The sequence below is a fragment of the Myotis lucifugus genome, unplaced genomic scaffold, assembly GCF_000147115.1.
Source record: "Myotis lucifugus unplaced genomic scaffold, Myoluc2.0 scaffold_525, whole genome shotgun sequence".
NCBI lineage: Eukaryota > Metazoa > Chordata > Mammalia > Chiroptera > Vespertilionidae > Myotis > Myotis lucifugus.
The window spans coordinates 382,256-394,720 of record NW_005871573.1 but is presented as its reverse complement, the minus strand read 5'-3'; the positions used below and the strand labels follow the sequence as shown (position 1 = coordinate 394,720).

Sequence of the window (12,465 nt, the reverse complement as noted above, 5' to 3'; positions counted from 1 at the left end):
AGTAGATATGACACGTGCTTTACTGTCTTAGTCACGAGAGCAACGCAGACTCAGTCCTCGTCGCAGGTGGGACATGTCCGCTGATACAGCTGCTGAGAAAGTGTGGCATCGTCTGGTCCAACTGAAGAAGGACATTTTATGAACTAACAGCTTCACTCAAATACTTTAGAGAGGTGTGTGCAGATGTGTAGACTATCTGCAAAAATGTACATACGGCCCAACCGGTGTGGCTCACTGGTTGAGGGTCGACCCATGAACCAGGAGGTCACGGTTCAATTCCCAGTCAGGGCACATGTCTGGGTTTCGGGCTCGATCCCCAATAGGGGGCGTGCAGGAGGCAGCCGATCCATGATTCTCTCTCATCATTGATGTTTCTCTCTCTTTCTCCCTCTCCCTTCCTCTATCGGAAATCACTGATCGGCTGCCTCTTGCACTCCCCCTATGGGGGATCGAGCCTGCAACCCGGACATGTGCCCTGACCAGGGAATTGAACCATGACCTCCTGGTTCACGGGTCGATGCTCAACCACTGAGCCACGCCGGCCGGGCTTGATGTACTTTTCTTTATGTATGCTTCACAATGAAAATAAAAAACATTAAATGTTTTTCTGCATTTTCACCTTGTCTAGGAAACATAAGAAGTGTCTTTCAAAATTGGGGACAATTATTAAAAATGGGGAAAGGGAGAACTTTTCTCATTTAAAAAATCCTAATGGTCTAAGTTCCTTGCGACTTACGACATTATTGTTACTTCACACGTGCTCATTTGTACCTTGTGCTCCGTCTGACTGATTCCCCGCTCAGCCGGCACCCAGGGGGCATGCGCTGCTCAGCTGCCTGCGGAAGGGAGGCTGAGCGTGGAGGGATGTACGCTGAGCTGCGCGGGCAGTTAAACCCGGGCCGACACTCTGAGTACTTGCAGGCCCGTAGTTTCACTTCTGAGTGCGGAGGCTCCGTGAGTGTGGAGTGGAATTTGACAGTTACCATCCCAGAACGGAGCACACACTGAGGAACATGCTAGTTCTCTTAGGCAGGAGTTAAACACGCAGCTTCTCAGGCCTGGCCCTGCCGAGCAGGCAGGTGGCGGCTCCCGGGAGCCGTGGAGCCGAGGCCGGCCTGTGTCTTCTCCGCCTCGCCCGGCCTCGCAGATCACAGCATTCCACTTGTTAGCACCCGGCCCGGAGCCCTCGCTGTGGGCTGTGTGGTCACGATAAGGAGACGGAAAAGGCCTTTTTAGGTAGCGGGTCCTCAGTGCTCGGGCGATAAGGGCGCAGTTGGCTCCGGCAGAGGCACATTAGTTCCTTATCTGCGGCTGATAGCGGCTCGCATTCCCTCCAGGCCCGGCCGGTGAGAGCCGCTCCCCGGAGAGCGAGCAGGCTGACCCCACCGTTGTGCAGGGAACACCGGGTGTAACTGCTAAACAGGCCATGTTTCTTCGTAACAAAAGGTGTTCAAAGAGACACGCACTTGATCGCTGTCAGTGAAAGCGCAAGACTGCGTGGTCTACTCGGAAGGCTGAGGAAGAGGAGGGAGCCGTCCGGGGACGTGGGGCCGGGAGAAGGCGGCCGCCTCATGATGATGACATGTGCGGAGGCACCTGCTGTGTGTTCTGTGTCAGGGCGGTGCGGGCATGGAGTTCCTCGGAGCAGAGTTCTGAGTGTTAACACCTTCCTGCGATAGCAGCTCGCGGGCTCTGGCAGGGCGGGCGCTGCGGGGGGAGGGCGCCTGTCCTCATCCTGGGTTCCAAACAGCAGGACCTTTTATGGCCAAGCGCACACCGGTCCCTGTGCTGAGTGAGACCGCAGCCCCGAGGGCTCAGGCCGGTGCTGGGACCAGCTGCAGGGTGTGCTGGATCTATGGTCGGAGACTGGTGGGTGTCGGGCCTTGTGCGTGGGGCTCCTAGCACATACCGAGTAGTTTGAGACGCTAATGTATCTGTCCTAATGATTTTTGGTGGTTCTTTAAGCATGAAAAGAAAATCAAATTGAGTGAAGTGAAATGGTAAAATAACTACTTCAGAGAAACTAAGAAAAAAGTCACAAATCTTAATGTATTGTGTGATTACTTTTTACTTCTTCCAAGAAAAGAGGAGTAAAAGTGGCATTCACAATTATTGTAAGTCATGTTTTAAAGGAGGCCAAAATCTGTTACGATGGATTAATTTAAAAGATTCCTCAATCGAATTTAAATAATTATTTATGAATGAACTTATCTAGTGCTGGTCTGTGGATCAAACCATTTCCTAGTTAAATGAACTCTGGGAGGTAGGCTTACCTGGAAAATTTCAACTTCCTAAAACTTCCCTTTGGTTTCCTGGAAAATCAACAAATCTCAAAGCTACTTAAGTTGTTGGACCCAGGAATTCTGTGAAATAAGATCCACGAGGACTTTTAAAAACAGACCTTCTAGAAGTAAGTTAGTATTCCATAGATTGTCAAGCCCTTGGTTTTAAATACTGGACAAATCACTTCATGATGATTTTTCATTTAAAAAATTTAAAAGTAGAAACCCAGCTGTGCACAGTATTTTCACTATATTAGTAAGAAGAAGAAGAAAAGTCATTTTGGTGCAGGGATACTTGCTGACATTCGAGAAAATTCTCCAGGAAGTCACTTGAGTGGATTAAGTTAACCCATGAAACGCTATGGAAAGAATAAGGGAGATAATGCTGAGTCACTTATTTTTACAAATTTTAAAAAGATGTAAGGGCGCTAATACGTTCATTCTATATAGGGAGTCGTTACTGTCATATATTAAATAAGTATTTGAGTTTGTATACTTCAAAGTTATGTAGGAAAATGATCGTATTTCAGAGCAGGTGAAGAAGGAAATTTTTGGGATATTGTGGTGATGTGATTCTCCCTGGGGATTAGGATAAACTCTCAGAGCACAGTCAGTAGATGAAGTGGCTGAAATGTCCATTTTTTTAAGGTACCATCCTAACTTCTCGGGGCGTCATCATGATACATATGGGGGTGAGGCTCTCATCAGGGTGGGCTGAGACTGGAGAGCGGTGAGCCATGGGTCAGTATTCTCTTGCAAGTTCGGAAAGGAAGAGTCCACCCAAATACTCCTTTGCTGTTGGGGTGCAGAGGGAACATGGATTTTGCTTCTGCCTCACGGAGGAACCAAGTCCATGTGATCACGTGAGACCATGCCAGTGGCTCCTGTGTGCTCGTAGTCGACGTTACAGAAAACCTCGCGGCACGTCAGTATCCTGTGTGTGTGAACTTTCCAATTGTGTTTCAGACGTTAAGAAAGAAAGGCCTTAATGGTTGTGAGAGCCCCGATGCTGACGATTACTTTGAGCACAGTCCACTCTCGGAGGACAGATTCAGCAAACTAAATGAAGAGGGGGATTTTATGTTCAAACGAGGCCCTGTAAGTACTTCCCCTCGCCTCTACTTGTGATGTGTTGATCCTTTTTGTTAACTTCATCGTCTAGGCTCTGAACAAGAAGGAGCACCGAGGGTGCGACAGCCCAGACCCCGATACTTCCTATGTGCTAACGCCACATACAGAAGAGAAGTATAAAAAAATTAATGAGGAATTTGATAATATGATGCGGAATCATAAAATCGCAGTGAGTACTACCGTCTGGTTTGTGCTTTTAACTTGTGCATGAAGAGACTGACCACACGTCTTGTTTATTTTCAGTGACGGCAGTGATAAGTAGGAGGAGGAGGAAAAACATATTTTACTTTATAGAACTTTAGGTCAGAATTGCTGAAATCTTATCATACGTGTTCAGTGCCTTAAACATAGACGTGAGGAGAAACGTTCTAATCAGGCTCGCTTCCCACTGCGCCCTGTACCTGTGGGTAGGGCACCTACCACCTCCTGGATTCCAGTTTCCTTCTCTGTAAAGGAGTGAGTTGCCTCACATCATGTTTAAGGTCTCGTCAGCTCTGAATTTCAGCAATTTTATCTGTAGGGTGCATATGACTGCCCTCTCCCTCCTAGGACTTAAAAAAATATTTCATGTACTTTAAATAGATCCTGAGACTATGGGGTATAAAATGGTTAGATTTATTAAAAAATTTGCTGTTTCAGAATTATTAAAATATATTTTTATTGATTTCAGAGAGGAAGGGAGAGGGAAAGAGAAACATCAATGATGAGAGAGAATCATGGATCGGCTGCCTCCTGCACGCCCCCTGCTGGGGATCGAGCCTGCAACCCAGGCGTGTGCCCTGACTGGGAATTGAACTGTGACCTCCTGGTTCACGGGTTGACGCTCAACCACTGAGCCCCGCTGGTGGGGCTCAAAATTATTTTTCCTCATGTTGTGAGCCCCGGCTCTATTTCAGTTTAAGAAGCAGCTTCTTAACCTGGTTGCAGAGTGAATAGTCGTTCAGAACTGTCCACGCTCACACCTCCAACCATAAGGAAACGGTCTTTCTTTGAGCTCATGCTCCTTGGACAGCTCTTCAAAGAGTTCTCATTGGAAGCCCCGTTGGCAAGAGCTCCTCACGGCAGCTGTTGGGAATCTGAGTCTCAAACGCTGTGAGGGTCCTGTAGGCCTCACGGGACACATTGGTTCTGATGCTGATATTTATTTCACCGTCAGAGTTAATGCTCTTAAAACTATGCCCTGAAGTATGCATCATGGGTTATTTCTTCAGAGCAGTCCTATACTGTACACGCCACTCATGAAAGATAGACTTAAGGACATATTTTTGTGCTAATACCATCATTGTCTTTAAAAACAAAACAATAGCAAACAAAAAATAAAATTCCTTCTGACCTCATAGGGATGTTGGTGACCCTGCAGTTAATGTTAAGCTGCAAAAAATATTGTGTAAATAAAAGTGTTTACCTTTGAAAAAATTTTAAATCTTGTCCATTGTTTCGTGTCTGTTAACGACATAATTTTCTACCTGAAATAAACTATTGAATAGAATATATAAACTGTATTCTTCCAACTTTGAATTAGCAGTGTTTCCTTACTTTGCAAATCACTTTTAAAAAGTCTGAAGAGGAAAGGTTTTTCTCTCATTTTAAATTATAAAAAGGATTGTTATTTATCATGGTTAACACATCCGTTGAAAATGGTCTATGCAGGAATGAAAGGAAAACAGAAAATACTTTGAAGGGGGTGTGGACTGTTTGGAGGGAAGGAAGATAGCATTGATAATAGTTATAATTTAATCATCAGACAATTTAGAGAGAACTTGTCAGTTGTTAATTTTATTGTTTAGATTATTTTTTCCCTTTCGTTACCCTCGGATTGCTTTGTGCTACATATGTAACTTAATTGTTGTTTTTAGTTTTGTCCATTAAGAATGTCAGTCAATTAAATCATTCCAGGGTTATTTATAATGTCTGAAATTCTATGTATTAAGTTTATAATATTTCTACACTTTGCCCTTTCTATTATAATGGGAATCTCCCAATAGAAATGTAATGTTACTAAACTGGTTTCATTGAAGTGATGATTTATGCTTAACTTGGTAACACGATATATTTTGTAATGTCTAAATTTGACCACAGTACTTTAACATTAGGTTGACTTTTTCATCTCTGAATGTTTGAAATATATAACATATACATGATGTCAGAATATATGTATTAATACATAAAAAATGGAAAAGGTTCATGTGAAACATACTCCTATTTAAATATAATTCTGAAGGAAAGCGCTTACACCTGCGAGTTGAAGATTTATAAGGATCTGTCCACATCCTCTGCTTTTAATAACTAGTTAGTTAGTGAAGTTCATAAGTGAATGTGTTTACATAGATGGACATGACACTGACAGCTTCTCTTCTTGTTCTTTCTTTACAGCCTGGGCTGCCGCCTCAGAACTTCTCCATGTCCGTCACGGTCCCCGTGAGCAGCCCGAACGCTCTGTCCTACACCAACCCCGGGAGCGCCCTGGTGTCCCCGGCGCTGGCAGCCGGCTCCGCGTTGGCGGACTCGGGCATGCTCTCGTCGCCGCAGGCCGCGCTGCACAGGACCGTGTCCCCCGGCGCCCCGCAGCGGCCGCCCAGCACTGGCAGTGCGGGTAGGTAGTGACGGCTGTGCTGGCAGCTCTTTATCAAAAAGGGTAAAAAAAACCCAACAAACCAAATTGCTACCCTAAGCAGTTCTTCATGCTGCTGCTCTTAGTATTATTGTTTTAATAAGCAATAACTGGCTTTCTTTTAAAGTATTTTTAAAAATATATTGTTATTGACCTCAGAGAGGAAGGGAGAGGGAGGGAGAGAGAGAAACATCAATGATGAGAATCGTGGATCGGCTGCCTCCTGTACACCCCCTACTGGGGATCGAGCCAGGTATCTGCCCTGAGCAGGAATCAAACCTCGACCTCCTGGTTCATAGGTCGATGCTTAACCCCTGAGCCATGCCGGCCGGGCTAAAGTATTTTTGGCAATCTGCTGTGGCTCTGGCACTGCGCCGGGTCCAGGGGAGCAGTATATACCACCCGCCACTGTCAGCCTTCCTCATGGGACAGCCATGCTTGGACGGGCAGGACATCGTGAGCAGAGATTTAAAGTTGTGTGGGCCATTCATGTTGAAAATGGCGGAACGGATTTAACTGATTGGAGCTGGTGCTTTTGCATCTCTCCCTGCCTGAATGTGTTCATTACTCAGCAGGATCCGCGGTGCATTGAGGGCCTCCCTTAGTGGATGTGCGCCTCCCCGTGCCTGGTCGGTAGCGCTCCCTGAGCACTGTCCGCACTGACACCCGCAAGGCAGGCACACGCAGGGCCCGGCAGCGAGCTCGTGTGCAGGGCGGGCAGAGCAGGCCGGCAGCTGCGAGTGTGCGGCACAGTTTATCTGGCATTATTATTGATTAATGTATTATTTATATTGTGGTTATATTATGGTTATTGTTATTTTTATCCTTACTTATGAGTTATCGTTTAGGGAGTGATGGCTGTAACCTAACCTATGTACGTTACCCGTCAATGCCAAGTTCAGACTGGCCTGGTGTCCCTTAGGTGTGGAGCGAGGCCACCTCCGTGCACTTCCTTCATATGCTGATAAGGAGGCCGGTCCTATTCACCCCGTGTCCTCTCTCCCTCCCAGGTGGGATGCTGAGCTCGTCGGACCTCACGGTGCCCAATGGAGCTGGGAGCAGCCCCGTCGGTGAGTGGATCCTGCGCTCGCGCTCTGTAGGCACCTGCCGGCCGTGGTGAAGGGAACGGTCCCTCCCACGGGCTCTGCCGATGAGGGAAGGGGTGGTGGCATTCCCTTGTAGACTTGGTTTCTCCCTGAGGGCACGTCTTCCTCTGCCTCACGTTTCCTGGAAACTCCCCGCTTTATTCCTCACACCTTGGCCTGGAGTTCAGTTCTCAGTTACTTGTGGAGAGCCCCCTCCCAGCAGGCATCATTCTTTTCTAAAGTCTGAATCGCCACAGTACAACTTTTACATCAACACCGTTAAGGAGAAGCTTTCTGTAGCATCTCTTCTCCCAAAATTAGACTAACAGACCACCGATCCACCTGACAGCGGGAGATGTGGGTGGGGAGCTGCAGGGAGCAATGGCGGCTGCTTCAGGCACAGAGAAGTGAGCAGCGGGTCCGCAGGCGCTGGTGGTCACGGCAGGACACTCGCATGGTGGCGTGGTCGCAGCCACGCTGGTTTCTCACTTCGGGATCCTCCCAAGAGGACTGGCAGCTTAAACCCTTGTCACAGTGTGTCCGCCCCACCCAGGCGGCTGGTGAAGAGAGACTGTGATCTTACCATGACAGTCCTACTAAGGCATCCTGGTCTCCGATCTGTGGTTACCGTCCTAGTGACCTGAGAGTAAACGCAGGCGCTCCTCTCTGCCTTAGCACTGATGTGGGCCCGGGAGACTTCTAGGGACAGTTCCCATGCCTCCCACTCATTCACACAAACGGAACCAGCTTCTCCTCAAGTAAACGATGAGATGCTGAATAACTTGATTTACGCTGAAGAGAAATAAACAGGCTCATTAGTAAGACGAGCTACAAACATAGCGACCTGATGTCGGAATAAATGCCCAATTACATCTGCCACCGTGTTCAGTGCCATTTAACTGGAATTAAACAGGTAAGACCAGTTGTAGGATCTGTTTGAATAGATAATTAATGTGCAAAAATTCATAAAGGCCTCACCAATTATCCGTCAGGGCTCTCACACTTGGATGTGTCTTTCCAAATATTTACAGCCTTTCATCTCTGTGTGGCTGTGTGCACGTCAGTGTTTCACCTGCGCTTTCTCCCCCCCCCCCCATTCATCTTGCTCCCCCTTTACCTCCAGCTGCCTGAGGCTGGAGCAGCCATTCCCACTGCATTCAGTGTTCACTTTACTGGGTGGGTCTTGTTTTCTTTGTAGTTTTTGTAAATATATTTTTATTGATTTCAGAGGAATGGGGCACCTAGGGGCATCTCCCGTCCCCGTCTCCCTCCGTCCCCTGCGCTCTCCCATCCCCTTCTCTCTCCTACCTGGACCCCTGGGTACCAGCCGCCCTGTCCAGCCGAACGGCCTCAGAGCATCCACAGGGGAAGAACTAGCGCTTCTTGATAACGTTCTTCTGAATCACCTCTTTGTATCACCTTTTAATGTTTGAGAGGACTTGACCCTTCAGATTGGAGTGCACAGCAAGGAAATAAGCATCTTCCAAGCACGATCAGAGACAGAAAGACACTGTGCCCTTACTTTGTGAAGGAAAGGCTGCTGAGCTCACTGTTCGTGTTAATCCGGCATTCTGGTTCCTAGTAACCCGTCCTGTCTGTGACCGAAAGGATTTGATAAGTGTTTCCTGCCCAGATGCCTTGCTTGGCGGTTGTCTCTGCCCGCTGGGGTGGCTGAGGGAGACTTTTCCTACCAGCCCTGCTTCTGAAGCCACAGAGGCAGGAAACGGCTCGCTGGGTGTGGAGAGGAGCGGCGGCCGGGGCCCAGTACGTCCCCCTCAGGGTGATGGGAGCAGGGGGCAGCCTCTGAGGGTCCCCGAAACCCACAGCAGGCGAAGTCGCGCAGACACTGCGGCTGGGGCCACGAGGCCGAGTTCTGGAGAAGCCAGAGGCCCGGGTGGGGGTGAGTGTGAGGGGCGGGAGGAACCCTGACGTCCTGAGTGACAGCTGGAGGCGATGCGCCAGTCCTCGCACCAGCTCACCGCCCGCTTTGCTTGTCCCTTAGGAATAGGCTGGTTCGGAGCCAACGAAGTGGATTCCGTCCTGTTGGCAAAACCGCTTTTTAGTGTCTCATAAATAAGTGACATGGCTTTCTCAAGCTCTGTGTTATAAGCAGATGTATTGAAGCGCCCGTTTTCTTCGATTTGCCTTCAAGAACTTACTCCATCTCTTTCTAGTTATATATATGTTTAATTTCAGAACTGATGTAGCCATTTGTCCGTTGACCCCATTCCTTACATACTGTTCCTGAAATGTTTCATGAACTGCCAGACGCTCTATACGTTTTAAGCGGCTCTAAATAATATTTCTATTTCACACAAGAAGCGCTGATGAAATTAAAGCGGCCCCATCACCAGCTCCCCAGCTCTTAATGACAAACACCCCTGCGGCTGCACATGTGTCTCACCTACTCACTGCCGCGCTCGGGGGCCTGTCGCTGCCTTTCTCAGGGTGCTCTCGGGCGAGAGGAGGGTTCGGGCCGTGTCAGCACGTGGCAGACACTGAGGTGCTGGTCCTCGCAGGTCTCCCATGGGTGCGTGTGCGTATGCACTTACCTTTGGCGGATTGTAAAGTTGTCTGTCTTGCTCTCTGCTGGAGGGAAGGAGCAGAGCAAACACAGCTGCCGTTTCCTGTGATGGTCATGGAGCAGCCGGGGACTCCGCTATCTGTCCCTTCCGTCCCCACCTTTTCCCGGCGCCTGCCTTCTGTCACTCACTGTCCGTGCAGCCTGCGCGGAGCCATTCCCACAGCCCCAGGCCTGCGCGGGCCTAGCTGTCTGTCTCCTCCTAAGCTCCGTGCGCGCCCCTAGTGTGTGCTTGCGCCCCTAGTGTGTGCTTCCGCCCCTAGTGTGTGCTTCCGCCCCTAGTGTGTGCTTCCGCCCCTATCTAAGTACAAAGCTGCGTGAAGACCATGTAGATTTCTTTCCTATGCCCTCCCCCTGCGTGTTCCACACATAATCGGGTGTAAAGGTTTACTGCCACATCGTGCAGGTAGCTCTGTGTGGGAGCTGAGATGTTGCTACAGTTGTGCCAACGCCAAGTCCAGCAGAGAATTCGGGGGCGCTCAGCCTCCCAGGAACTTTGAGGTCACTGTTCCGAATGTTTTCTTTTTTGGTCAGCTTTGTGTGTGGTGTAAGCTGGTGTCTAGCTTAATGTTTTTGCACGTGTCTGTCCAGTTTTCCCAATACCACTCACCAAATAGGCTGCCTTTACTCCATTGCGTGTTCTTGCCTCCTTTGTTATGGACTCATTGACCACCTAGGCCCGCACCTGTGGGGGGGTCTCTACTGTTCCATGCGCCCCCATGTCAGCTCTTATGCCAGTGCCATGCTGCTTGGATTCCTACAGCCTGGTATCCTAGTTGAGACCAGGTAGCGTGATACCTCTGCTGTGTTTTCTTTCTCAGGATTGCAGTGGCTATTCGTGGTCTTTTGTGGTTCCATGTACATTTTTGGAATATTTGTTCTAGTTTGTGAAATATAGTAGTACATTGAGCTTAAGCATTACATCTATGTCACACTTTGGTCAAGTTCCTCTGCTTATTTTAAAAATGTTCAAAGGTACGCGGTGAGCTACTAATGAGTTTCCTTACAGAACTGGGGAAAGCTTGCTTCGTATTCACACCCGAGTATGTGGATGACTGTTTATGTTAATGAGCGATGTTTCTTTTTTCCAGGGAATGGCTTTGTAAACTCAAGAGCTTCTCCAAATTTAATTGGAACCACGGGTGCGAATAGCTTAGGCAAAGTGATGCCTACAAAGTCTCCCCCCCCTCCAGGTGGCGGCAACCTTGGCATGAACAGTCGAAAACCGGACCTTCGCGTTGTCATCCCTCCGTCCAGCAAGGGCCTGATGCCGCCCCTGGTACGTCACTCTTCCCTTCCGTTTCGTTCCTTAGAGCACGAATTCTACACACACTCGTCTATATTTCCTTTTTAAAAAAATATATTTTTAATTGTTTCAGAGAGGAAGGGGGGGAGAGAGAGAAACATCAATAATGAGAGTCATGGGTCGGCTGCCTCCTGCACGCCCCCTACTGGGGATCAAGCCCGCAACCCGGGCACGTGCCCTGACGGGGACCTGAACCCTGAACTCCTGGTTCCTGGGTGGATGCTCAACCACTGGGCCACACCAGCCGGGCTCGGTCTATATTTTCTTTAGGAATGTTCGTATTTCCCTAGAATCTAGACTTGTTCCTAATGATTATTTCTATGTGAAGTTAACATTTGAAGGAACAAGTCAATTTTAAGTGCACAGAGATCAGAGTATGGAGAACCAGGAATGAACCTGGTAATGGCGATTTAAGTCAAAGCTCAATAGGGAGAGGTGATTTTTCTCCGTGGAGGGCCTCCTTTTAGTCACCTACTGTGCCTGCTTTCTGTGAGGAAACACTATTATTTATTAGAAAGTTCTACATGCCAAGGAGAGCTGTGGTGGAACAGGGAAGGATGCATAAAAAAGTGAATGAGTTATTCTGCAAGTAAGTTTTTTATTTCTTCTCAAAAAAACCCTCCCATTTGAGTCTATGAAGAATACGGTCTCCCTGGCCCAGCCGCTGGCGGGGTCTGCAGTCCCAGCCTCGCTTACTTCCGAACCCGGGGTCTGGAAGCAGAGAGGGTGTCTGTCCCCCCGTCTCTGTAGAAAGACGTTGTACGCGCAGGCTTTCCAGCGATGCTGTGTGGCAGCTGCCTGCCAGCACCCAGGTGTCCTCGGGGCTGGGTGGCCGCTGACGGCGCCCTCTGAGGCTTCGGAATGAGAGAGATCCTGCATCAGGGCCACTAGTGCGGATGGGTGCCCACACGGCCCGTCATCAGCTCATTCACCCAGGAGCTGCCCTGGCTGGTGGAGGGAGGAAGCAGGCGGGGTTGGTGCGGAAGAGCCAGGGCCCAGACACGAAGTCCTAAAGCAAAGGGGAGGGCTTTCCATCCAGATGCCACTGAGCCCCGCCGGCCGGAGCCCCTCAAAACCTGTGGCAGCAGCCTGTGCCCAGGTGCAGCCAGAAGGGTAGATGGAGTTGGGGAGACACGCCTTTGAGCCTGGCCCTGGGGGATTGACAGGCATCTTCCCAGGCGCCTGACGTCCACAAGTGCAGACAAGCAGTCACTTCCGGGTGCTGCCTGTAGCGCTCACGTCCGCGTAACGTTTCCTAAAGAAAGACTTTCTCTCGAGTACCAGCCGCTTCTAACTCTCTTCTCCCTCTCTGTGCGAGCGCAGTCGGAGGAAGAGGAGTTGGAGCTGGTGAGTGGGGTGTCTGTTACAGCGACGTGGGAAGAGGTGGAAAGTACTAACTCAGATGTGTTTACAGCCAATGTTCCCTCTGCTGCACAGGTTTCTTTCTTGTTATCAAACACGATTGAAAC

The 12,465-nt window shown here is 49.1% G+C and overlaps 1 protein-coding gene across 23 annotated transcripts in view; it reads left to right on the top strand.

Annotated features, from left to right (window-relative positions):
- MEF2A (myocyte enhancer factor 2A) overlaps positions 1-12,465 on the top strand; it is a 60,202-nt gene that overhangs the window by 37,097 nt on the left and 10,640 nt on the right. For 12 of the 23 annotated variants that reach the window (XM_014446328.2, XM_014446326.2, XM_023745245.1 and 9 more), the window contains 5 exons: positions 3,445-3,582; positions 5,787-6,006; positions 7,035-7,094; positions 10,782-10,969; positions 12,320-12,343. In XM_014446328.2, the coding sequence (XP_014301814.1) occupies positions 3,445-3,582; positions 5,787-6,006; positions 7,035-7,094; positions 10,782-10,969; positions 12,320-12,343 (630 nt within the window). Of the gene's footprint in view, positions 1-3,248; positions 3,381-3,444; positions 3,583-5,786; positions 6,007-7,034; positions 7,095-10,781; positions 10,970-12,319; positions 12,344-12,465 lie in introns of all 23 variants that reach the window. The other 11 variants (XM_014446335.2, XM_023745254.1, XM_014446334.2 and 8 more) reach the window with 8 other exon arrangements.